Below are 23,646 nucleotides of genomic sequence, written 5' to 3'. Positions count from 1 at the left end.
TGTGCCCAGCTTAAATTGGCTTCTTTTACAGTTGTTATCCCTTCCGAATCATAGGTGTCCCATTTACTCACCAGTGAGGCCACCTGCGTCCCCAAGAGACTGCCGGCCTCCCCGAGGAGCTTCTGCAGCAGCACAGCCCTGCCCCGGATGACGGTGGGGAACAGCTCGGGTGTCTGCTGGCAGGTGACGTTGTAGGCGCCGGCCACCGCCATCAGGGACGCCACGGCAAGAACCAGTATCCACGTCTCCGATTCTGGGTGACGAATTCCGGAGAGGATACCAAAACAATAAAGCTTGGTGCGGAAGTTTGGATTCCTGGTCTAAGAAGACGACAAGGGAGTTAAAACTGGTGTTTTACGCGGAGAAAGTTCTCGGTGTTATGATGAGTGCTGCAGTTGAGTACGACGAATAAATTTTAATACCTTACACATCTTCACCTTTTTTCAAAAATCACGACACACGGGTGGTCTTGTTTTCGCTCCCACCTGATAAGCCAAAACCTGTTCTAGGAATCGAACCCACGATCTCGTACTCCGTAGGATAAACCTCAGCCACAGTGCCAACATGGCGGTTAATTCGTGGCGGGTAAGATGCTAAAAAATTAGTGTTGTCCCCCTGCTTTCGACAATCTCCCTTCTGCTTTTATTGACCACGGAAGTATGACAAGATTTTCCAAATTTTGGTTTAAGACAAGAAGAGCTATTCATGAAACCTATGGGGTAACGATCTCTGAGTATCTCTTGCTCCCTCCGCCACACTTAAGTAATTGTGCATTTTTGGCATATGACATCTATTTAAATGGACGCCCCATTTTTTACGTAAAGGTCAATTGGTCGATTTAATCTGTGAAAGGGCTCACTGAAATTACATGTCTGCTCGGAAAGACACGAGCATTTCCGTTCGATGTCAACATTATACAGTACACTATATCCACGTGTATTGCACCACAGCCTCCCAGTTCTGTCTAACCGTAAAAAGCACCTAATCCCAATTCCGGTCATAGAGAGCGAGGGCGGCGAGAGTCTTCATACTTGTCTCTGTCCTCGGGGCAGCGCTTCAACTGTGGCCACCATACGCATCTCAAAGGTCCTCCGATCACAACCTACATATTAGGAATCTCGCTAAGCCGCCTTATCAGAACATTGCATCCAAGCCATCAACGAGACCACGCACGTCGCCTGCTAAGGCATTCGCCGCTCACACTGAAAGCCTCCCGTTGAGATACACATCTGCCGCACTACCATCGTCTCAACTTTGGCTCATGGGGATAAAAAAATAAAGTGACGTTCCTTCAAAGAAGCCCCCTGTAACTCTTTATAGATAGTGTTTCTACTACATAGACCGAATTCATGTCAACGCGGATTGCTCGGTAACACCCTGCAGTTTGCCGCTCCGGTCACGCCATCCAGATCTATCGTCATCGATTTCAACATGCCCATCTTAAAGATGTCAGCCGCTTCTGAATTCACAGCTATGAGTCAGGCTCTTTCATTCGTAAAGCCGAAAACGCTTCATGAGCTGTGCTGTGTGGCTCTAGACCTGTTATTCAATTCCCCGAGTCTGCCCTTCACCACGGCGGATATTAACAACTTATTGGTAAAATCCGGTATGTTTTTGTCCTCGTAGTTAGTAAAGGGCACATTATTGCTTTTCAGCGGGTTCCGAGCCACTGCTAAATTGCTGGTACGGAATATGTGAACAAGGCGGCTCATCACGCTCCCGAAAGTGCCCAATCGACCTGCATCTCACGATCGTGCCCTGATACTGCCCGGTCACTGCTCTCCACTGCCCACAAGATCGTACCCCAGAGTACCCTATTTCTTCCCTCTAACACCGGACCCTGATCCGCAACGCTACCCACACCCGCCGTGGTGGCTCAGCGGCTAAGGCGTTGTGCTGCTGAGCACGAGGACGCGAGTTAGATTCCCGTCCGCGGCGGCTGCTTTTCCAGTGGAAGCGAAAAGCAAAAACGCCCGTGTGTTCGAGATTTCGGCGTACGTTAAAGATCCCCACGGAACGCAATGTACATGGTGCTCTACCCACTGCGCCACAAAGCCAACACAGAATGAAAGGCTACGAACGCGCTTTATATCCTTGACTCATTCAAACTACGTCAAGAAGCTGCTGATACAACGCATTCACTACCACCAACTCCTCAAACACTAAACGTTAACGCAATACACCCACCCCCTATGCGACGCATTTACTCGAGTCCCCCTCGCGGGGAGATGGGCCCAATTTTTCTCTACAGGCTTAACTAACAGCCCGGCTTATTATGAGCGCCTCATGTGCCCCTGTGCCCGGTTAACAACGTAGAGGCAACACCTACCAAACACAGTTACCAAACTTGATAACCACCCGTTTACACTGCAGGCTACTTTGGTCCACAGGCTCTTTGGGCCGTTTGCAGTCCGGTAACAAAAGCCTTACTTCGCCTTTTGAAGACCGCAGACCTTCTAAATCGTTATATATGGCCATGACCAGCATGAAGCGCTATTTGTTTGCCCACTTAGTGGGTTTACCTGCTTTGTTTTAAGCCTACTTTTTAAAGGGTGTAGGCCCGCTGTGTGGCACAAACACGTACGACGGACGAGAGGAACACCACCAAAAACAGACGAGGTGACGCAGTTGCCGTACGTCCTTCTGCGACACTGCGCACCTACATACGTCAATAGTATCAAAAGCCAACTAGCCCACTGCCGATCTTTGTTGAGCCTTGTTCTTGTTTGCAATATTCGTCTTAGTACTTACCTTTTCCCCTCCTTTTCTCCTTCCATTCTTGCGTTTTTATGCTTTTCTTTCTCTTTCAATCCCCCTTCCCTTCTTCATGTGCAGAGTATCAGACCGGGCGTTTCCCTTGTTAACCTCCCTGCCTTTCCTGTACCGTTTTTTTTTTTTGTTAATGCAAGTGCGTGCTTTCTAAACGACACTTTCAGGCACCAAGTTGACGGAGAATCACGGAAGCGAAAAGCAGGAAAGCGACGTGCTTGCCGCGGCGTGTCGACATACCGGCATACCGTGTGGCTGCCGCTGTCGCCCGAGGGGTAATATGCTGCCCATGCGCATTCATGGGGAAAGGAGTAGCGCACGAGGGTATCTCCCAGCCCGACAGCCGCCGCAACGTGTTTTACGGCCCCAACAGCGTCATCGAGGCAATAAGATGACGTGGTCGCTACGCCCCCAGGTGCCCGAGGCGCGCCCACATGGCGGGAGATTTAAAGGTACGTTCCCGGGTCAGTGCGGCGTCAGTTGCGAGATATGCGCCCAGTGTGTGCGGTCCTAACCCGCAACCATTCATTATCTCAACAGCCGATATCAATAGAGCAACTAAGAGCAATAGAGCAACTGTGTGTTACGAGAGGGTAAAAGTTTGTTTCTGGCCGCTTTCAAAGCGTACTTTGAGAGGCGTAACATGAAACCACAAGAACTACTCCCATTTTTTTCGTTTTCCCAGCGTGATGCTAAGAGTTGCTCAGACTCCTAGATTTAGCATCGCTTAATTTGGGTCTTTTTTATAGGCAAACCTGGTTGGCTCGTTTTATACTGCACATCAAAGTCGCATGTCTGCATTTCCACAGCTCTCTTTGCAGCCCTGGGACGTTTGCATTCCTTCGGAGGAAGGTTAACAAATTCACATAACATTTATGAGATGTTATAAGGCCTTGATCCAATCCAATCCAAGCCAATCCAATCGAATCCAATCCAGTGCCCCTCGCGAGAGAGTGTTCGCTATCGGAGAGGAGAGGGGGTGAGCGGCGGAGAGCGCAGCTGGCGCGGCGAGGAGAATGGGGAAGGGGCGGACAACGCCGCCGCCGACGACGACGATGCCGGAGGGATCAGATGCTCAGCATCTAAAACTCACTCGGCAACAGCAACGAACGCTTCCCTTAGCTAGGTCCCACGTTCTGCTTGGAACGCACGTGGAGCACGGCCACGCGGTTCTATAAACCTTGTAGCCGGCCGCCTCCATTCACGCGCGTATCTGCCGTACTGCAGCGCTGGCATCGAGGAACCCGGCCTGTAGCAGTGGAACGCGGTTCAAATCGCCTTGCGTAAACCTTTAGTGTGTTTACCTTGGGATGAGCGCGACGGTACAGAAATAGCATGAGAGTTGAGCGGGAAAGCAAAGGGGGACATTTCCTTGGCAAATGTCTACAAAGACTATCGTCTTTTGACGACATTTGCAACGAAAGAAGCAGATACGCGGCCAATTTTTTATTCGAGTTCCATGCAATTTATTTCTTTATGTCACTTAGTCTCTATTATTGTATGTATTTGTGTTTCATCTATATGTTTCAGTATCGCGTGATGTATTTTTAAACGCAAATATTTTGTTCGGTTATGTAGTTGACGTGCCTCTACTGGAACAATGAAATAAATGCCTGTTTTGTTCTTTGCAAGTCTCGGCAATGAACTGCTCAGCGCGGATCACTTCACTTCACTAAAAACTTAAAGGGGTCCTGAACTACTTTCCGCCGATGCATGGATGTACATGTAACCAAATAAAGCAATGTATTAGCAATCTCTTCCCACAATAATTTTGTTAAAGCGATGAATATTAGCTGAGAAATCGTAAATCAAAAACCGCGCATTATCGTCGCTTCGCGTTTCCTCCTCCTTCCAACCCCCTCCCATGATGCTGCGCTCCTCACGGTGACGTGCTTCCGCTATTGCGATCCCCAGACTACCGTCTGCTACGGGCAAGCTTTGTTGACACCATGAATCCCGCACTCCGCTCAAGGCTGGAAAAGCGAACGAAAAATCTGGCCGCATGTGTGCGGCGGCCTGGCCTTGCCCTTTCGCGGTGCACGTTGCAACAGTTGCTATCGGCGGCGAACTCGCAGCCGCACGGGGTGGATCATGCGCTCGTTCCTTGTGATGCACCGCGCACTATTTACCCAAAAAGCGCCGTATCAGATGTGGCCCCGCTGGTGCCGGGTGTTATTTTGCGGCAGTGGTAATTCTTGCCGGCGGCATGTGAAAAATACATTTTAAACAGATACAGAACGCGTGCACAAAACGCCTCAATCATGTGACCAGTTCAGCATGGGGTGACTCATGGTGGAGAGCGGCAACGTTGGCAAAACGTGCTCCGCCGCGGCTCTCAGCTTTCGCTGGAGCGAGCGCCAATTCTTTGACAGTCTCAAACATCGGTTGCTTTGGCAACAAAGCACAAACCGCTCTATAAGTCAGTTGTTGTTGCATGATCCCGGTTCAGCTCGGGGCCCCACCTAGCGACATGTGGGCACTGCAGGCGTACCACTCACTCCCATTGGGAAGTGCGAGATGCGTTTGGCATTGCAGGAGGCGATGGTGTGTGTGTTTTGGACGCCTTTGTTTCGCGATGAAATGCGAAGTTGTGCTTATGCGGGTGGATAGTGCTTCCCGTGGTCTGGATTATCTTTCTCGAGCGACGTACGACTCAACCTCGCATGGGGTATGTGCAGTGTGCGTGGCTAAAAGCCATCTCGGCTTGTGCGCCAGAGTTAAGTGACTTGCTGTTCGTCCCCGCAAACCGCGCGCGAGGTCAGTGCCGAATTTACGACGGGCAGGAGGAGGCAACCCATCGTCTGTCAATCGTGGTTCAGACTTGCAACGCATGTTGTGACGTTGTGTTCGTTCGAAACGCAACTCTTGATTGTTTTGAAGTGGAATAAAATGTATGCTTCAAACCCGGGCATTCGGCTCAGGGAGTTCTCTGCGATTGCACGGAAGAAGTGCCACGGGGCTTCAACGCTTTCTTTATGGAACGTACTCAGGTAAGAGAATATCCATGTCGTGTTATGGCCGTGTTGCATTCAATACAAACCGTTAAGCGTTTGTTTACACATGTTTCGTTTGTCGTAAAATGTCCAAGCACTCCGGCACTCCGCTGACAGATCAGCCGGCGAGCCGACGCTGAGCAGACGACTCATCTCTTTGCCGGAAGTGCGTGAAGAATCCACCCAATAGCAGGATGTCTAGCTCATGACGAACATCTGGGAATCGATGACGTAGACATGTGAAGATGGCGGCGTCCAAAAACACGAAGGGAAGGGTGAGAAAAAAGCGTCAAATTTTGCAACAAAAGTGTGAGCTTTCCGCTGCGTGTAAGAGTAATACTTGGCAGAGATGACGTTGACGACCCAATCTAACGATTGCGCTAGTTCATTTAGTGTGCTCAAAACGCCTTTCAGGGCCCCTTTAACTAGACCCCCGAAAACATTCTTATTTGAGTAGGAGCTTTGGATGACATAAATGCTCCGCCGGATGCTTAAACATGCCCTCCACCAGGGGTGTTCTGAATGGTATGAAATACTCCTCTAAATGCCAGAAGAAACTCCTCCCCTCACGTGAGTAATGGGCAGCACAAAATACTCTGCAAAATGCCCCAAAAGCGCCCCTCCAGCGGAGAAATTAGGAGCAACAAATACTCCGCTAAATGCCTGAAAAATCTCCCTCCCTTAGGAGAGTTTATAGAATACACCCGTCTAAAGGAGTAAATAAAACTCCGTATACGGTGTGCGCTAGATGACAAGCCATTTACTCCCTTTCCGAAGTTTCCGTTCACAGTGTAGGAGTCGCCTAATGCGGATTTTTCCTGGGCACGTACGTATTCGCCGCGGTGGCTCAGTGGCTAAGGCGTTGCGCTGCTGAGCCCAGGAAAGCCGGTTCAATCCCGGCCATGCTGGCTGCTTTTCTGGGAAAGGCGAAGCGCGAAAATGTCCGTGTGTGTAGATTTAAACGCACGTTAAAGATCACCAGGTGGTAAAAATTAATCCGGAGACCTTCACAACGGAGCGCCTGATATACGAGGTGCATCTTTGGTGCGATAAACCCCACAAACCAATCATCGGCAGGGTACATGTCGGTGTGATACTCCGAGAACAAATAAGCTATGGGAAGGAGAGAGAGAGGTTCTTTATTGCTACTTCTTTTCCCCACACGGCCAATGCCGTATAGCACAGAACCAATACGCAGGGCCAGCGGATGCACTGGAAGCATTCTCACCTGGCCGCAGCAAGCCCATGACGAGGCAGGCAGCCGCTGAGATGAAGAGGAAAGCGGTGCCGGTCCACCGGCGGCCCACGTACTCCATGAGCGGCATGCAGAGGATGTTCACCGGCATCTCGAAGCCAATGGCTACCGAGTACGTCATGTAGATGTTCAGGCCCAGCCGGCCCAGATGCAGCGTAATCGCGTTGTAGCACAGTCCGATTACGAACCTGCACGAAAAACGAACGCGTAACAAGTGCACATTATAGCGACATATACGCATACAGTTTCTGGAAGTCACATATTGTTCCCCGCATTGGCCTATGCTTTTACTCATCTTTTTGTTGACAAATTGTGCGCAAGTGTGACGACAGGGAAAAAGGTGACTTGTTTATATGATTACAAAATATGTAATCATCACTATACGCGCCTTCCCGCTGAAAATGAAGGAATGGGATGTAGAAAATGAAAACTTTTCATGTTCGGTGCTTTTAACCTCCCGCAAACTACGAGGTGGCCCAAGGTCATCTTTCTGTATAAGCCTTTAATAAGAATTCATACACATCACTGAGAAGACGATTCACTCACACCTAATGCGGGCACCCCTATAAAGTGTTTTTGTCAATTGCCCCGCAAGGCGATTATTTGTTGTTGTAGGGTTTAACGCGCCGACACAACGCAGGCTATGAGGCGCTCCGTACTGGAGGGCTCCGGATTAATTTTGACCACCTGAGAATCTTCAACGTGCGCCGAAATGTCGTATACACGGGCTTTTCTGCTTTTCGCCTCCATCAGAAGAGCGGCCGCCGCGGCCGGGAATCGAACCCGTGACCTCGTGCTCAGCAGCGCAACGCCTTAGCCACTGAGCCACCGCGGCGGAATGAACGAGAATCGGGGAACCGCACAATGGATAACGTCAATCGAGAGAGAGAGAGAGAGAGAGAGAGAGAGAGAGTAAACGTATTTAGGTTGAAAAAATAAAGTTATTGGGGTCGCCTCCTCTTCCAGCAGTGTATTGACAGAGGCCGAAAAATGCTTTCTAAACTGCAAATCATGCACTCTCATGAATCAGGCACAAACATGACACTTTTTATTACTGCGAAAAGATTGGGTATGTTGACGTAAATTCCCGCCTCCATACAATAAAAATAGTGGACTGATGGTACAAAAAATGACAGACGGACGGCACCCCAAGCGGCTGTATGATCGAAGGTTAAAAAGATAGGGAGGAGGAATGCTCATTCGAAATCTACAAGATTCTATACATTTTTCGCTGGGTGCGATTCGGAGCAGGGTCTTTCGGAGTGAGGGACGAACATGTTATCCCTGGTCCCGACAGCACTATGATATAGCTGGCTGAAGGTGAACCCGGTAAATGGATTGGATTAGGGACACATAGTCAGCACTAGAGGAAATATTTGACCATCATATTTACGCAAGTATACAGTTGGGTAACTATCAAAGCACGTTCCCGCTAATAGCGTATAACTAGGGCTAAGCAGGACGATTGATTAAGTTTCACAATCATTGAAACACAAAAAGGAAGGAAACGTCGAAACGGCGAAGGGTGATGATCATGACGAGAGGGCATTGCGCATGACTGGATACGCGATACTTCAGGTATCTTCTCATTTCTGCTCGTGTAACTAACGCGCCAGCGTACACAGGGCATTTTTTAGACAAATAATATTAAGACGGTGTATTTGGCAACATCCGTTTCCCAATTAAACGCGAATGCTTTCACATTTACTACATCGTAAGGGGTGCATAGGTGTCCTAGTATTCTAAAGTCTTCTGATTTATTTATTTATCTATTTTTTATTTATCTATTTATTTATTTAACTACGCCATGCATCGCCATTCAACCCTAGGACGTAGACAACGAAGATCATCAGGGCGGAGCACAACACCACAAAAATTGATATTTCGTTGCTTTGTTCGGCTTATTTAATAGGTTCCCCAGCAGTTTTTATATCACCATTGTGTAATCTATCATTATTAGTATAAATATAACGTGTCCAATCAAGTGCTGAGTAACTAATACAAAAATCCCTAAGCTGTGGTCCTCTTATGCCTTAGGAATACACTTTACCTGTTATTGCACATGCTTCTTTGGGTTACCATTCGTGCTACGAGCTACATTTTTGTTATATTATGGCGTAGCTAAGCACAATCATTGCGGAATCCTGTGCGGAGCTGCAAACTGCCACGCCGTATTGAATCAATCACGATTTACACTGTGTTATCATGAGCTAGGGTTCCGAGGTAGCCAGTTTTTTGTGGCGCTACACACTAGGCGTTGCCACAACAAGGCTTATTAAATCAGGTACCGACCTAGGTACATCATAATTTGCTGTGGCTGTAAATTAAACACGGCTCTCTTGATGTCAGGCCACCGAAAACCTTTATTCAAACACAGAAAACCAAGAGGAAACCAAGGCTGAAAGGTACGTACCACGTAAAATATATGAGTACAGTGACCCTCCTGATCCTCGGGGATTTTACAAGAAGCAACGTAGTCCTGATGAAGCCTGGCGGCTTTTCTGTCGGAGTAACTTGCGTGTCCGCCCCTCCAGCAGCCGCCTCTAGCTGTGTGCAGAGTTTCGAGGCACATAGGAGACGCAATCACTGTAACAAAAGCCTCCGCTTTGCACGTGTAACGTGGCCCTCTCTGGGCGATATGCCATTAAGCACGTCCTCTTTAATTCAGTTAATACCGCATTCATTCACCAATTCATTCATCAATTAATTAATTATTTAACTATTAATTAATTCATTCATGAAGTCTCCCTCTGCGTGCAAGAAATTTTAAGCAGAAGAGCAAAAGCCATTATCAGCAGAATTACAATCATCATTGCGTTCTCGTGTCCACAGTAGAACAAAGGCCCCTCCTTTGTTACTCCAGACGGTCCTGTATTGCAATGTCTTTGTAAATTCTTAGCCTCGAAATCTTCTGATTTCATCCCCTTATCGAGCTAACGGTCCCCGTCAACTTCTACTACCTCTAGTACCGTCTCTTGTCGCTCCTGTGCCACCCCAATGTTCCAATGGTTCTCAATTCTCCACATTAAATGTCTTGCCCAAATCCACTTCCCACTATCAATTAGAGCTATATAATGTCTTGCAACCAAGTGTCTTCCCTAAAATGAGATGCTGGTTTCCTATTTCTAAGCGTTACTGTAATCAACCTTCTGTGCATTGCTCGTTGGGCTGTGAAACGCATTTTGCGACCGCTGTATACACGTGCTTCTGAGGGTACGCGACAGGAAGATTTAAGAAGGAATTACGACCCCAAAAAGGGACCACAGTGCCTTTTACGGTTATTAACGGCTTGGGAGTGTTGTTCGTGCATGCTGGACTGAGTCAACACCCTTCTGGTGTCGTAAATACGCTCACTGTTCTAGGACAGAATTTTAATCATCAGAAGAACACAATTTTATTACCAAGAATGACATAATTTTAGTCATATTGGACGTAGCAGCCGAAACGCTTCATTTTCATGTTTATAGAGGACCCTCGCAAAACACAGCGCACACGGCAAATGCTAGTGGCAAAGTGAGATCCAGGTCTTACTTGTTTTGCCCCGTGTTTATTAAGGGCCACATTATTGTCAGTTAATAATGTCTGAGCAGTGATATTTGGCACATAGAAGAATAATATTCCTGATTACTGCGGCCACAACCGCAACTTTGTTTGGCGCAACACAATACCATTAGCAGCTTGTTGAGAGTTTCTTCGGACACCTCCTTTCCGTTGAACCGCGCGATCCTGCTGAGGGAAGCCACAGCTTCCTCTTTTCGGCCGACCGACAGAAGCCAGCGGGGAGATTCCGGAACCCAGAACCTGCGCGAAAAAAACTGCCAGAACTGAGACGTACGATATTCCGGGACGCTTAACGGCTTGTGACCTTTATCTTCCGTCTCGCGTCGTCTTGACTCTGCATCTCGTACGCCTATCCGCTTAACCCCTCTCACTCGACGTTTACGACATCAGCGGTAAGTGGTTGCTATTCCACGATATCCACTCGCACTGTTTTTATCACCCTTGAAGTGATTGACACGCAGCATTTTTCGAGTTATCGTAGGTCAGTTGGCGTGCTCGCAGTTATCGCCTGCCCCGTGCTGCATTGGAAGTTTGAAAAAACTGTCGTCTCGAAATCGTTCTAGCGTGCATCTTTCCTTCCTCCTTGTTGCATTTTTTTCTGCTTTCCCTTTTCTTCAAGTACGTGCTTTTGTGTCCTCCGGGTTTTTCTTTTTTCCCGTAAGGGAGCACACCATTCGTTCTTGCTTCTTCCAGCTTTTTCAGACTCTCAGCTTGTTTCCACTAAAATCCCGTGGAGGAATCCCGGAACAGTACACCTATTCCCATTCGTGGGAACTCGCGGCAATTTTTTCTGCTTCCTTTTGCCTTTTTTTCGGATGTGCCTGCCTTCAATGCGCAATATTAGAAGCATTCGAAGGGCTAAACAGATTATCATTCTGCGGTTATTTTTCTAGTACAATTGTTCACGGTTGGTCCTGAAGCAAGGCTATTTTAACGCAGTTTTGGCAAGCATGTTGATAACAAAAAAAAACACGTCTCCTCTCACGATTAGGAACCATAGCCGCAGACAAACAGACGACGGCGCCCACACCTGGACATCGCTAGACAGTAATTCCACTCACCACACAAGGCCAGCAAGGAGTAGATCGACGACCGCTCCACTGAGTAGTAGGATCCTCCAGCTCTGGACCAGGTACCCAAACCAGGGAAGCGCAGCGGCTAGGCACGACCAGCTCACGGCGAATATGAGCGTGATGAGAGAGCGTCGATGGGACACGGTAAACTCGATGGCTGTAAAAAAACGTAGCAACAGAAAAGCATGCCACAATACCACGCGTGCGTTATTCGTCCCGAGGAGTCTGTTTCGCGTGCCGTCTGCATCCCTCTTTGATCATTGGTATAATGAACAAGGTCCATTTGAGGTAAGTAGTTTGTGTTTTGGCCTTCATGCATTTTTCTATGCAGGTAAAATTACTACAGAGGGGGAATGTTTGAATGGCTGCTTACGTGGATGCTGCTGACGCCATTCCAGCAACTTTGAACTTTGTGCATAGCATAAGAAATCGTGCGAACAAACATTCCTGGTGTTACTTTGAAGACTCTTGTTCTTTAAATCGCGTCACTGAAGAGGTGAGAAAAATTTGAAAAACTAACTTTCAGCAAATGCAAAGCTTACAAGTGACGAATACCGCGCTGCTGACGGTGCTCGCTCCGAGACCCGTCACAAACCGCAGCGTTGTGAATCCTTCGAAGCTCGAGAAGACGGGGCTGAGTGCGTTGCCGATTCCTCCAAGGGTTAGCAAAATCAGGATTGTCTTTTTCCTTCCAATCCTGGGGAGAAGCATATTACACTGGATGAATATTGATGCGGTGCCACGTTATCGATGGTACACAAAACATTTCATGCGTTTTACCACTGTTACGAGTAGGTTAGGAGTACTATGTCAAGGGAAACCGCAAAGGACGTGCCTACCCATCCTTCTTCCCGAGTCAACGTGGCGCCGGGCGTGACAGGGACAGGCTGATAATGCAAAGATCCACGTGACTTTTCTCATCACTGCCTCTTCCCTCATCTCTCTTCACTTGTCGCAGAAAATCATGGACTACCCGTGATGGGATTTCTCACCAAGGTCTATTTTTGGGTTACCTCAGTGAGGTTAACTTGAATGTTGGTGGTGGCTGTCCGGGTGAGTCTGCCTCGCGTGTAGCGAAGTTCGAACCAAACAGCAGACGCTAGTTTACGTTCGGACCCCGACCGGCTTTATAGATAGCGACCTGCCTTCGCATGCTCGGTGAATCCGCGTGCCAAATATGTTTTTTGTTTGTTTGAATGTTTTTAGTTCAGCACCGGCTTGCGCTGCATTTAATCGCCATTTCTTTGCTGCATACGGGTTTTATCGGCCTGCCGTCGTTGTTATTTCGTCTTTTTCTCGGCCCGTTGGGCTCAGTATTTTCCAATTCACCCGGGGGGTAAGTGCACAAATTCTAAGTTTTTTAGCCCAAAATCGTTCACTTGGCTATAAGGGCAAAAGGACGCGCCCAGCTCGGGTGGACTGAATGTGTACCGGCCCGGAAATCGTCACTAAAAAGCATCTACAGCTTCTAACCCTCTACTAACTTATTCCATAGCATGCTACACGACTTATAGCACCCGTAAGCCAAAAAGAATGAAACAAAAACAATATTCAGCGTGTTTTTCCCATAGCATGGATAAGAAAAAAAAATAAACTTAAAGAAGCAATCCACGCGGGCTATTTCTTATAGGGCATCAGAAAAAAAACAACAGAAAGAACCACTCAGCGTGCGGTCAATTCCTATTGGCTTGCGACTCGTTTCGTAGCCCGATTAAAACGCTCAAGACTTAAAGGTAGCCAAGCTGCGCGCAACCTTCACGAACATCACGAAGATTTTTTCTATGATTGCAGGAGATTTGCTTCTTCTTCGCTGAGCAACGACCTTTTCTCAGTCATTGTTGTTATAGGTGTAAGCTTCCTTCATTCTTTGGAAGTGAAAATTATTGGACATTACGTTGTAGGGGCGTACGCTATGACGTGCCTTACTCGTTCCGAGCAAGGGTTGCCACGATTACAGCCAACGCTGGAGTCTTTGTCGTTCCGAGCAAGTGTTGCCACGATTACGATGAACACTGGAGTTTTTTTTTCCAATCTTTGCCAATCTCCTTAAGTGTGTATGTATGGATTGACAAACATGCACTGTGGACTCTGGGTGGTCGCCGCGAGGCACGTACACAGGAGCGCTCAGTATTTTTTTTTTTTTTTTGTTAGCGAACGACACCTAAACACCGACTCAGGTACTTTGCCGGCTCACACTTCCTAGCACAGCTGTCGGATGCGTTGAACTTGTGTACACAACACTGACCAACTGACATAAGCTGCACCGTCACCTACATGACCATGTTTGACGAGTCATAGCTTACGTTTTTGGAAAACGATCAGTATGAACCGTAAAAACATTAAGGCACATATAGATGTCCGCCAGAAGCAAAGTGCGAACGCTGGCACTTTGGTGGTATTGCAGTGCCATCTATAAAAGTGGCAGATAAACAAGATAACCCAACGGCCGTCTGTGAAATGGTATGGTAGCAGCCCGGGTTCGCAGGCTATCTTTATATTGAAGGCCCTCCTCTAAATATGTCATTGTCTACGTCATGAAAACACACAATTTAGAGGGAAAATTAAACTTTTGGCATAAAATGTTTTATTTCCCCGTGAATAAAGTATCGTTTGCTGCCAGACCAGCCATGAGGGCACTATAAAACACAAAATCTTTCGAAAAAAAAAACTTGTATTTTGTCTGCATAGCACATTTAAGAAGCGGGTCTAGACTGACCCCAAATTCTCGTTGCTGAACGATATGGTAGGTACTGATTCGTAGAATCAGTATTGGTGCGACCGCTACATTTATGCGATTAGTTTGTAGGTCGCACTGCGAGCGAAGCGAAGCTGGGGAGGCTGGGGATTAAATTTAGCACCTCCTGACGGAGCGCGCCGTTCCTACAACGCAAATGTTTGCCCCGCTGACTCCCGTTGTCGGCGGTTGCGTTAGGCAGGTCGCTATCCATAAAGCTGGTCGTGGTTAGGACGTGCTTAGCAGCGCACCAGATTATCCTTTATCGCTTAGTTGAAAAAGGGTCCGTTGATTGCGCCTTAGTGCTTCCTGTGAGGGGTCGCTGCTTGGAGCTCTTATTCTCACCGTATCAAATTTTCGGTCACATTTTCGTGTGGCTTCTCGTTCTTTTTACGGTGCCGTGCTTTTTACGGTGCTTCTTACGGTGTCAACGGTGTACGGTGCCTTGTGCAGCAAGAATCTTTCATTTTTAACACATTTTGTTAGCCGAAATACTGAATCATTAGTGAATGCACCATCCGCGTCCGAATTTCGAGCATGTAATCACGCCGGAATAACACTTGCAAAACTTCTCGAGGTCGAGCTCATCACTGGAAATAAGGCACAATTACTCCGGTTTGAAGAGCAACCACGCTGAATGTGCATCAGCAGCACTGACAGCATGGACCGTGTCTGGGAGGTATTTTTTGTTGTGGAGTGAAGTCACCGGCTCAAGAAGAGGATGGAGGGGGAATGGACACGACCGCTGCACTTTCTCATCATCTAAAAACGACAAAAGTTGATATCTTTCTTCGCCCCTGTAAAAGCGACGAAGGTTTGCTAAATTCAACTCAACTTCTCCGCATTCCACTGCTGGCGTCATCTACTGGAGCCTTTGGAACACCGCCAGGAGGTCCAGCCTCGCGCGAGTGTTTTTTGTATGTGCGGGTCAAACATTCTTTCAACGCACATTTTCTTATTTCCTATAACAAGAATCAACCAGCCATGTACATTTAATTAAAAGAACACTGCGAATATTTCCTATGTATTGATGTTTCGCCCCAAATATGCCTAATGTTTTCTTTTACTGAATAATATTAACAAGTGTGAAGTGTGTTTCCAGATCTAGTTGTGTGGAAAAATTTTGCCTATAAACTCATGCATTAAATGCTCTTTTAAACTTTGGCAGGACTGCTGAATCGAGGGACAGACTGATAGAGCAAACTTTATTAGTTTAACTCTCCCAAGACAGACTCTCGACTTTAAAAAAGAACAATGAAACAAAAAACCAGTTGGAATGTTGTGTAAAGTAACCTTACTACATTCAGAAGTACTTCCTTTTTAGTTTACATGGTGTTTGTTCTTGCTTTTTGGTTTACTTTCCTTCTTTCAATTTTTTGTAGGTCTATACCTACATTTCAGCCTTTTGCACGATATATATACCTTGGAGTCTACCCTTGAAATAAATTCCCACTGGGCGGCCTAGAAAAAGCTACCCTTTACCACCTCACATGGGCAGTAAGGCCGTACCCGTGAACGACAATCCAACGACCGAACCGTGCAAAACCGTGCTGTCAAGCTCGGCCCTGGAAGGTAAGCGCAGACTGGTCGAGACGGAACAGGTGACAGCTAACGCTCCCCTCACTTCAGAAGACAAGGACATATTTTGCCACCAAAAAAAGTTTTTCCTCCTCCTACCCCCATTCCGAAAACAAATTCCGCGAACACCACTGGTCGGACGCCAACAATAAAGATGCAAAAAAAAGGGGAAATGCATCAGACCCAGAAGGGGCGGGAATACAAGCACCAAATTACGATAGGTAGACATAGAGACGGTTTATCCTGCGTGCCGGTTCTGTTAGGTTGATACCCCGGGGAAGGAATGCGATTTCCGTTCTCAATCGCACTTGGCTACGTGACCATCTCTGCGAGAGGCACGGTTAAACACGATCAGTCGGTTCCCGAAGAATGTGTGACTGCAGAAAAAGCGGCGAATATCTTTTTCCGAGCTCAGCTGCAAGCGCGAGACGGCAAGATGACCGCTGGTCTTTCAGCGCTTAGAGGCTACAGCCGAGGTGTGCACGAGGGGTGTCGATAGTCATTGTTCCAGCATCCCGTCTTGTCATCGATTGCCACGCCAGGCGGTGAAATGGCATGTTGGAGATGGGAGCGTACAAACACCATGGTCCTACGGAGCCAGCCTCGACTGTCGACATATAGTTCACAGAGCTCCCAGTACGCAACATGCCTCCATTGTATCAGGCTACCTTCTTGGCATCACAACGGAGAAAAAATTTCTTCTGGTACTTAGGGCCGTATTCTGAGTCCCTCCACCACTCTGTTTGCTTCCTCCACTCGGCTGAGGGGAGGATTACGCAATTGTTATGCGTGGGGGAAATTGAATTCAAGGATCTCCTTCACTGGAGGCTCGAGTAGAGGAGAAACTCCCCTGTCGGAAAACCCCGCGTTTTCCAGCATTAGGAGAGCGATGGAATGCGCCGGAAAGAACGGAATACAGTGGAAAACGCCGAGCCGGACGACAGTAACGCGGGGACCGCATTTTCCAGCGTTAGGAGAGCGATGGAATACGCCGGAAAGAACGGAAAGCACTGGAAAACGCCGCGCTGGAAGACATCAACGCGGTGAGGTTGCTGGAAAGCATCGAATAACACGGGGACGTTGCATTTGGAGACTGGGATTCAGATAGGGCGAACGGGTCAGTACGTTCTCACGGCGCCGCTGCTTGGCTGGACACAGCAATGCCTCGCGCCGGTTACGTGGTCGACTGGTTGTAATCCAGCGCCGCGATCGACGCAGGTGCTCCGAAACTTGGCGTTTGCGGCCCGTGCGGTGCCACAAAATCCCACTTTTTTAGCCTGCGCTTCGCGGAAACAGTGCTCCGTACGAGCGACGATCATGTCGTTCAATTGCATTGCAAGCGTCTGTCATAATGAAAGTTTGTTGTATTGCTGCCATTAGCATTCCGGTCGTGTTTGAAAAAACCTTTGCTAAACATTTGCAGTTAACAATTCAACTTATCGCAGATCACGGTAATGTTAAAACATCTAAGCGTAGCCCGCTAACCAAACTAATGGATAAATAAAGCCCTTCACAAATTCCTGGGGTTGTTTGAGGGAGTTTCAATTGCATATATTGTACCTTGGACAACCTTTGATGAAAGAATCAGGCAATAAGGGTACCCCGTTGGCAAAACGGACACATAAAGCGCAAGCAAGACTGGCTTTTTGAGGACGTGGTGTAATTATTGCAGTTCACATTGTGACATGCATTTTTGGGCCTTTGAGAGCCCCATTGTCTCCATCTGCGTGCTGTTGTATAATTTTTTTAGCGAGCAACCTGTTTATTTTAACGCGAACCATGTGTCCAATCAAGCTTAAATAGTGAAAACAAGATTTTAAAACCAGCTAACCAGTCGCCGCTACCGGTGTTAAAAGAAAAAGAAATGGCGCCAGTGAACCCATTACAATACCAAGATGTGTTAAAAAAGAAGAAATGTAGAAAGAAAGAAAACGCCCGCCTTCGCTCCAGCAGGGCCGCTCGGAAGAAAGTCCGGGGATGCACCGCGGGGCGGGGGAGCCCACAATACGGAGAATCGAGAGGGGTGCGGAGGGGTCGCGGCGCGGAACCAGCTCTCGTGATCGGCCGGGGAGCACTTCGTTCCTCCCTGCTTTTCGCCTTTCGGTCAAAATTCGTAGGTGGCTGCGTGGCTGAGTGGCCCGTCCACATTTCACATCGGCGCTGTGCCTAGTTGAAGTTACGCGTAACTTTTTTGTAAAAACGTGCATCTTATGTCTCCGGGGAGTGTCAGCAGCAACATGTGAAGCTACGAAAGCTGTGGTAGAAGCAAGAGCAGTGGTCCGGATTCCAAGCATCTCGAAGTACGACTCCTCTAGCGACGACACACCGTGGTGCTTGGGATTATTGGCACTTTGATGCGAGTGGATACGACGACTCTCGGAGGCAGTGTGATTTGGAATACGTGCGATGTGCTTCGACGATCGACTGAAATTGCAAAGACCCCTGCATAACTTGGGCAGGTATCATGCGCGCCTACTCTTCGCCACGGAGACGTGCGCTTTTCGTCACAGGATACCCTTCCAGGCCTTGCTGTAGGAATGCATTGTCAACGGATCAAGGTTCACCAAGCCAAGGAATCCAGCTAAGAATTGACTTTCTATTTTAATTCTCACGTTTTGCTGTTAAAATAAAAGAGGTTCAAAAATGTGTTTACTTGTGTTTTAATGGCCCTAAAAAATATAAGGAACGAATTTTCGAACGGTTACTGTCGATGCTCGTTTAATATTTGTTTTTTATCCGGGAGAATAAATTTGCTTTTATGAACAGATTGAGCGCTACTGACGGAACGCGATGATGAAACAATGCATTCAGCAGGGCGAAATCAGCTGAAAAGTGCCAAAATGAGTCTAGCTAAATTTTGTAGCGCTACTTAGGTTTCCCTGAAGGAAGGAATTCTGTATTTCTTGTTAACAGCCATGCGGGTTTGTAATTACACGGCTATTATTTAAAAAAAGGCCTAGCGCGAGCACCGGTCACGCTATACGCTGGAGACGGCGTGGTCTCCGGCGTGTTCCTGCGTCACGTGCCAGCTCGCGCCGGATCCACGCGTTTCCGGGTCCGGCGTGTTCCAGCGCCCAGGGTCAGGCGCGCTACAGCGCTTCCGCGTCCGGCGTATTTCAGCGTTAGGTAGTCCCATAATCAGGCATTCGCTGGAAGCGGAGCTCCAGCGGCGCTGGGTTTTCCGATAGGGTCAGATTACGAGGGATGGTCTGGTTACGTATGTGAAGGCGAAAGGCCGGCGACACTTATTAACAACATATTAGATGCGACGCATCTCTTTAACTCGCCTTGTCCCTCCGGCGTCTTCCGTCGTCCGTAGTCCACATCCCTCCCCCATTCCCCTCGCCGCGCCAGCTGCGCGCTAACGCCGCTCTCCCCGCAGCGCCATCTGCGTGTTAGCGCTCGCTTCCGTCGCCGTGCCAGCCGTGCGTCAGCGCGCGTTAGCGCTCGGTTACACATCTAACACATGCGCATGCCTGCTCTCTCTCATTCCCCTCACCGTTAACGCGTGGTACATATAAACGCGGTAACTGCGCCGCTCCGCTCAGTCGTTCCGCCGCTCCGATGACATCCGATGACCACCGATGATTTGAATGGAGACTAACAGGCCTGCTATCGCGATGGTCGGCGCAGCCGTATGTAATGTAATGGAAACAACAACAAATTGACACGCTAAATGGAAACAACATAACGAAAACGCAACGGAAACCCCACGATAAGTCGCATCTATCCATGGTTCCCCTCGCGGGAAGATGGTGTAAATTTTTTCTGCTACATCGTATTTGTACCTCTGTCGGTGATTTCATTTACTCTTTTTGCTCGAATTACATCGATCATCTCCTTTTATGCTATATAAATACGTGTATGCATCTCTTTTCTTCGCTTTCATTCTACATATTAGTGGTTGAATTACGTCAGCAAGCAGACTGGCACACGCCAGTCACCTGTTGCCAGGGTGCCACGGTGCACCTGTTATACTCATGTGCCAACAAGTTCAGGTTTCACGCGGCACGCACTATCCTAGAACCTTTACGTTTTCAGTTAAAAGTTCTTGCATTTTGTGATGCGGGAACATTGCCCATCAGAGCTACGATTTGCTGGGCAACAATAACGACATTTATTCCACGCTGTCAACGTGCGGGGATGTGCCATATTACAATTACTCTTTTTTCTAATCGCGTTGCATAGTTAAAGAAAACGGGAATGCTGGATGAACACGCTGAGCCTATGGTTTCTTCAAGCCCCACTTTTTCCAAATTATCGTCAATCTTAAAGATGTCTTCGACCGAAAGGATTTCCTCCCTGACTGGTATTCCCTGCTAGTTATTTGTTCACTTTTTCCCGCGTTTTAAACAAAATATACATTATTGCTCATTATATATATTATTCTTCTTAATCTTGTATTCCGCTGATTTGTATGTGTACATAGTCGTAAATGTGTGTTGTAAATATCATTTCCGACATTGAATTTTACTGCAATAAATGCCATGCGGGAAAAAAGCTTATTTGGTAGAGCACTAAGCTCCTGCTGTCTGGAATTAGATAAAACCCAATAGGATCACATGTGTTTGTTATTTACTCTTTAGTGCGGCGGTCATTTTCTTGGCATGACGTCAATGACAACGACGATAGTTTTCCTCAAATTGGGGCACTTCGGGATTTTGCCTTCATAAAAAAACGGGCTATCTTCCCTAACGTGAAACCTGGGAAGGGGCAAAGCATGCAGTGCACTATAAGTGTATGGTGCGGTTTCGATGATGCTGTTTCGATGTATATGAGGCAATTTCAAAGTTAGGATGAAGGCCTTAGCGCTTTGGCGTTTTTGCCCACGGAAATGAAACCATTGGGGGTAGAGGTATACAGCTTTGATCTAAAAGTCTCGTGTCTTTGAAGCACGAAGCGTTCTAGCGCGAGGCGTTGGAAAACCAGTGTCCCGGTGTGTTCTTCTAGTACACGTTACGTTGTAGCGCGAGGCGTTGGAAAACGGGTATCCCATTGTTTTGGTACCGTGACCACATGAGAAGCCGAAAGCCCGAGCCTCTAAGGTGCGTCGCCCATAAGAATCATGAGCCATTCCACTCTCTGGAGTTTATTTACTAGGGAAGCCTTTAAGCAGTCCACATAAAGTCGACGCAGAATTTAGCGGAAAGGTATAAGCGAATTCTGTTTGTCTTGAGCCTTCATAGCGGTCTGTTCTAAGCAAGACACCTACTTACATGAACACACGTTAATTTTGACTCTTCTGATCTTTTCCGCACGTCGACAAAAACTGCAATCAGAATCGATGCGCCACACACCTCCTTATATTATTCGAAAGTGTCGGAGCTGGACGATCCCGCCTAATCTCGGCTCCTAGCATTCCACTTCTTGATCACATAAAATAGTCACCTGGACCATTAAATATATACTCACAAATGTGTCGCTATATGAGGAAGACAATTCCAGGTTCTTGGGTAGAATGTCATGCCGAAGTCTACACTTCCTCTTTAGAAATTGTTGTCTTCTACCAAATACTCAGTAGTTTTACACTATTAGGGTATTTTAAACTATAAGGGTATGACAGATTACAAAGTTGCAAAAACAATGTTGTGGCAGCTGAGTATTTAGGCTTATGTCTAGTGGTACCGTGCGTATAGTGTAACGCGTGCCTCCTAGAAAAGAGACGGTTTCTGGGTAGTACGCAGTCCGCCACCGTAGAGAGGGCGCACCACCAGGAACAAGCGTGCGTGCCTTAACGAATAAACAGACAATTTGTGTCTCGACTTCACTGCGCGCAGACGTCTCTTTCCTACGCTCGGATTTCCAGGTTTGCCGCCAGTGTATACTATACCCGAAGAACATAACATGGTGTCAGATGTGGGATAGGGATCCACACAAGCATACCGAAGCGTAGTGGATCCTCTTGTGGCAGTTCGAACAGATCGATGCTTTCGCTGGGCAAGCCGCACGAGGATGTTTGTTTTTTGAAAACACACAGTATACTGCAAGTACTAACGTCGCCTCTGTGGGTACAACTACGTCACATAACCGCTCCGACAAGTTGATCACAGATATAACAGTTGGCAACACCTCAGTGCCCTTCAAAATCGACACAGAAGCAGACAAAACTGTGATCTCCGTCCATACTTATCAGAAATTCTTTCGGCACTACGAGCTTCGTACACCCCCAAATAAGTTGTTCGGACCAGACGGCACACCCTTAAAGGTGAAAGGTACGATTCGTCTACCTATGACAGCTTTTGGCAAGTCCACAGTGGAAGACGTGTTCGTGATAAAGGCCTCAAAAAGAGACTGTTAGGAAAGCCAGCTATCGAAGCTCCCGGACCAACTATCGAAGCAGAGCCGTCATCGCCACTGCAGCAATGCACACGACTCTTCGAGGGACAAGCTTGACCTGCAACAGGACGCCAAGCCTTTCGCGCCAACCTAGCCACTTCGGGTTTCCCTACCTCTCTACAACAAAACCTTGGAAGAGTTGAACCGTATGCAACAGTTGGACACCGTCGCACCTGTGGAAGAGCCAACTGAGCGGTGTGCGTCAATGATTGTTGTTCCTGAAGGATCCGGGGACATCCGCATCTGCGTCGATCTCACGGAACTCAAACGGTACGCGCGTCCGGAATGGCATCTGCTTCCCGCTGTAGAACCCTCACTTCCGCAGTTATGTGAGGCAAAGGTATTCTCCAAGACTGAGGCCTACTCAGGGTTAGGCAAATCCCCTGAAGCAAAGAGAGCCGCCTGCTGACAACCAGCATTGCGCCTTTCGGAAATACTGCTTTAACAGGCTTCCATTCGGCATAGCCTCAGCTCCAGAGCACATCCAATGCAGAATGGCCGCGGTGATGGAAGGGATGGAAAGTGTGATTTGCCACATGAACGATGTTTCAGTTTTTAGACGCAAACCCGAAGAACACGATCATCGTCTCTATGCAGTGCTGTAACGCCTCGACAAAACATCCATCACTTCCAACGCTGAAATGTGCGTGTTACGAGAAACAAGCATCGATTTTCTGGGACACCAAATCGGTGAACGTGGTATCCGCCCGAGCAGCAAGCTCCTAAAGGCCACCCAGGATATACTACCACCAACATCGAAAGCAGAGCTTCGCCGACTCCCAGGCATGGCAACGCAACGCACCTAGCACGCTTCGTTCCCAACATGACCGACCTGATCACGCCATTGACCTCTATGCTGAGCTCCAAGCAGGACTTAGTCTGGGACCTACCAGGACCTATCTCAGCACGGAAAAGGCTCCTGAGTTCTCCTCCTGTCCTAGCACTGTACTACCCAAGGAAGCCCACAACAGTCTCAGTAGACGCATCCCCTTACGGATTCGCCGCCATGGAGCACGATGACACATGGAAGGTCATCTTTCTCGCACCATCGGTGGCACCACGGAGTTCGACGACTCCCTGCTCTTTCCACTACCCAGGATGTCTGGATCACATATCTTCAACGCCCCGCCAAAATATCGGAAGAAGCAGGAACACCGCAGTCGTATTTGGTTACCACCGATGCGAGGGAGGTAAGGTGAAACCGTACGCATCTGACCCAAATGCAGGCAGTGAAAACATCCGGCTCGGGCGTACAAGACACCGTAGCCGATGACCGTGACGTACAACTCATCCAGCCACATGCGCCAGAGCCAGGACGCCCGGGCACTTCCCACGTGCACAAGCGCA

The 23,646-nt window shown here is 48.0% G+C and overlaps 1 protein-coding gene across 1 annotated transcript in view; it reads right to left on the bottom strand.

Annotated features, from left to right (window-relative positions):
* LOC144169526 (solute carrier family 22 member 7-like) overlaps positions 1–23,646 on the bottom strand; it is a 38,586-nt gene that overhangs the window by 8,177 nt on the left and 6,763 nt on the right. The window contains exons 4-9 of the mRNA XM_077698735.1: positions 12,194–12,348; positions 11,640–11,808; positions 10,686–10,818; positions 9,431–9,564; positions 6,991–7,205; positions 72–253 (exon numbers count right to left, since the gene is read on the bottom strand). Coding sequence (XP_077554861.1) covers positions 72–253; positions 6,991–7,205; positions 9,431–9,564; positions 10,686–10,818; positions 11,640–11,808; positions 12,194–12,348 — 988 coding nt within the window. The remainder of the gene's footprint in view (positions 1–71; positions 254–6,990; positions 7,206–9,430; positions 9,565–10,685; positions 10,819–11,639; positions 11,809–12,193; positions 12,349–23,646) is intronic.

Source organism: Haemaphysalis longicornis, unplaced genomic scaffold, assembly GCF_048455015.1.
Source record: "Haemaphysalis longicornis isolate Haplotype H1 unplaced genomic scaffold, Haemaphysalis longicornis Haplotype H1 scaffold_2, whole genome shotgun sequence".
In the NCBI taxonomy this organism is placed as follows: Eukaryota; Metazoa; Arthropoda; class Arachnida; order Ixodida; family Ixodidae; genus Haemaphysalis; species Haemaphysalis longicornis.
Note: the sequence above shows the minus strand (reverse complement) of the source record. Positions and strands in the feature narration are given on the sequence as shown.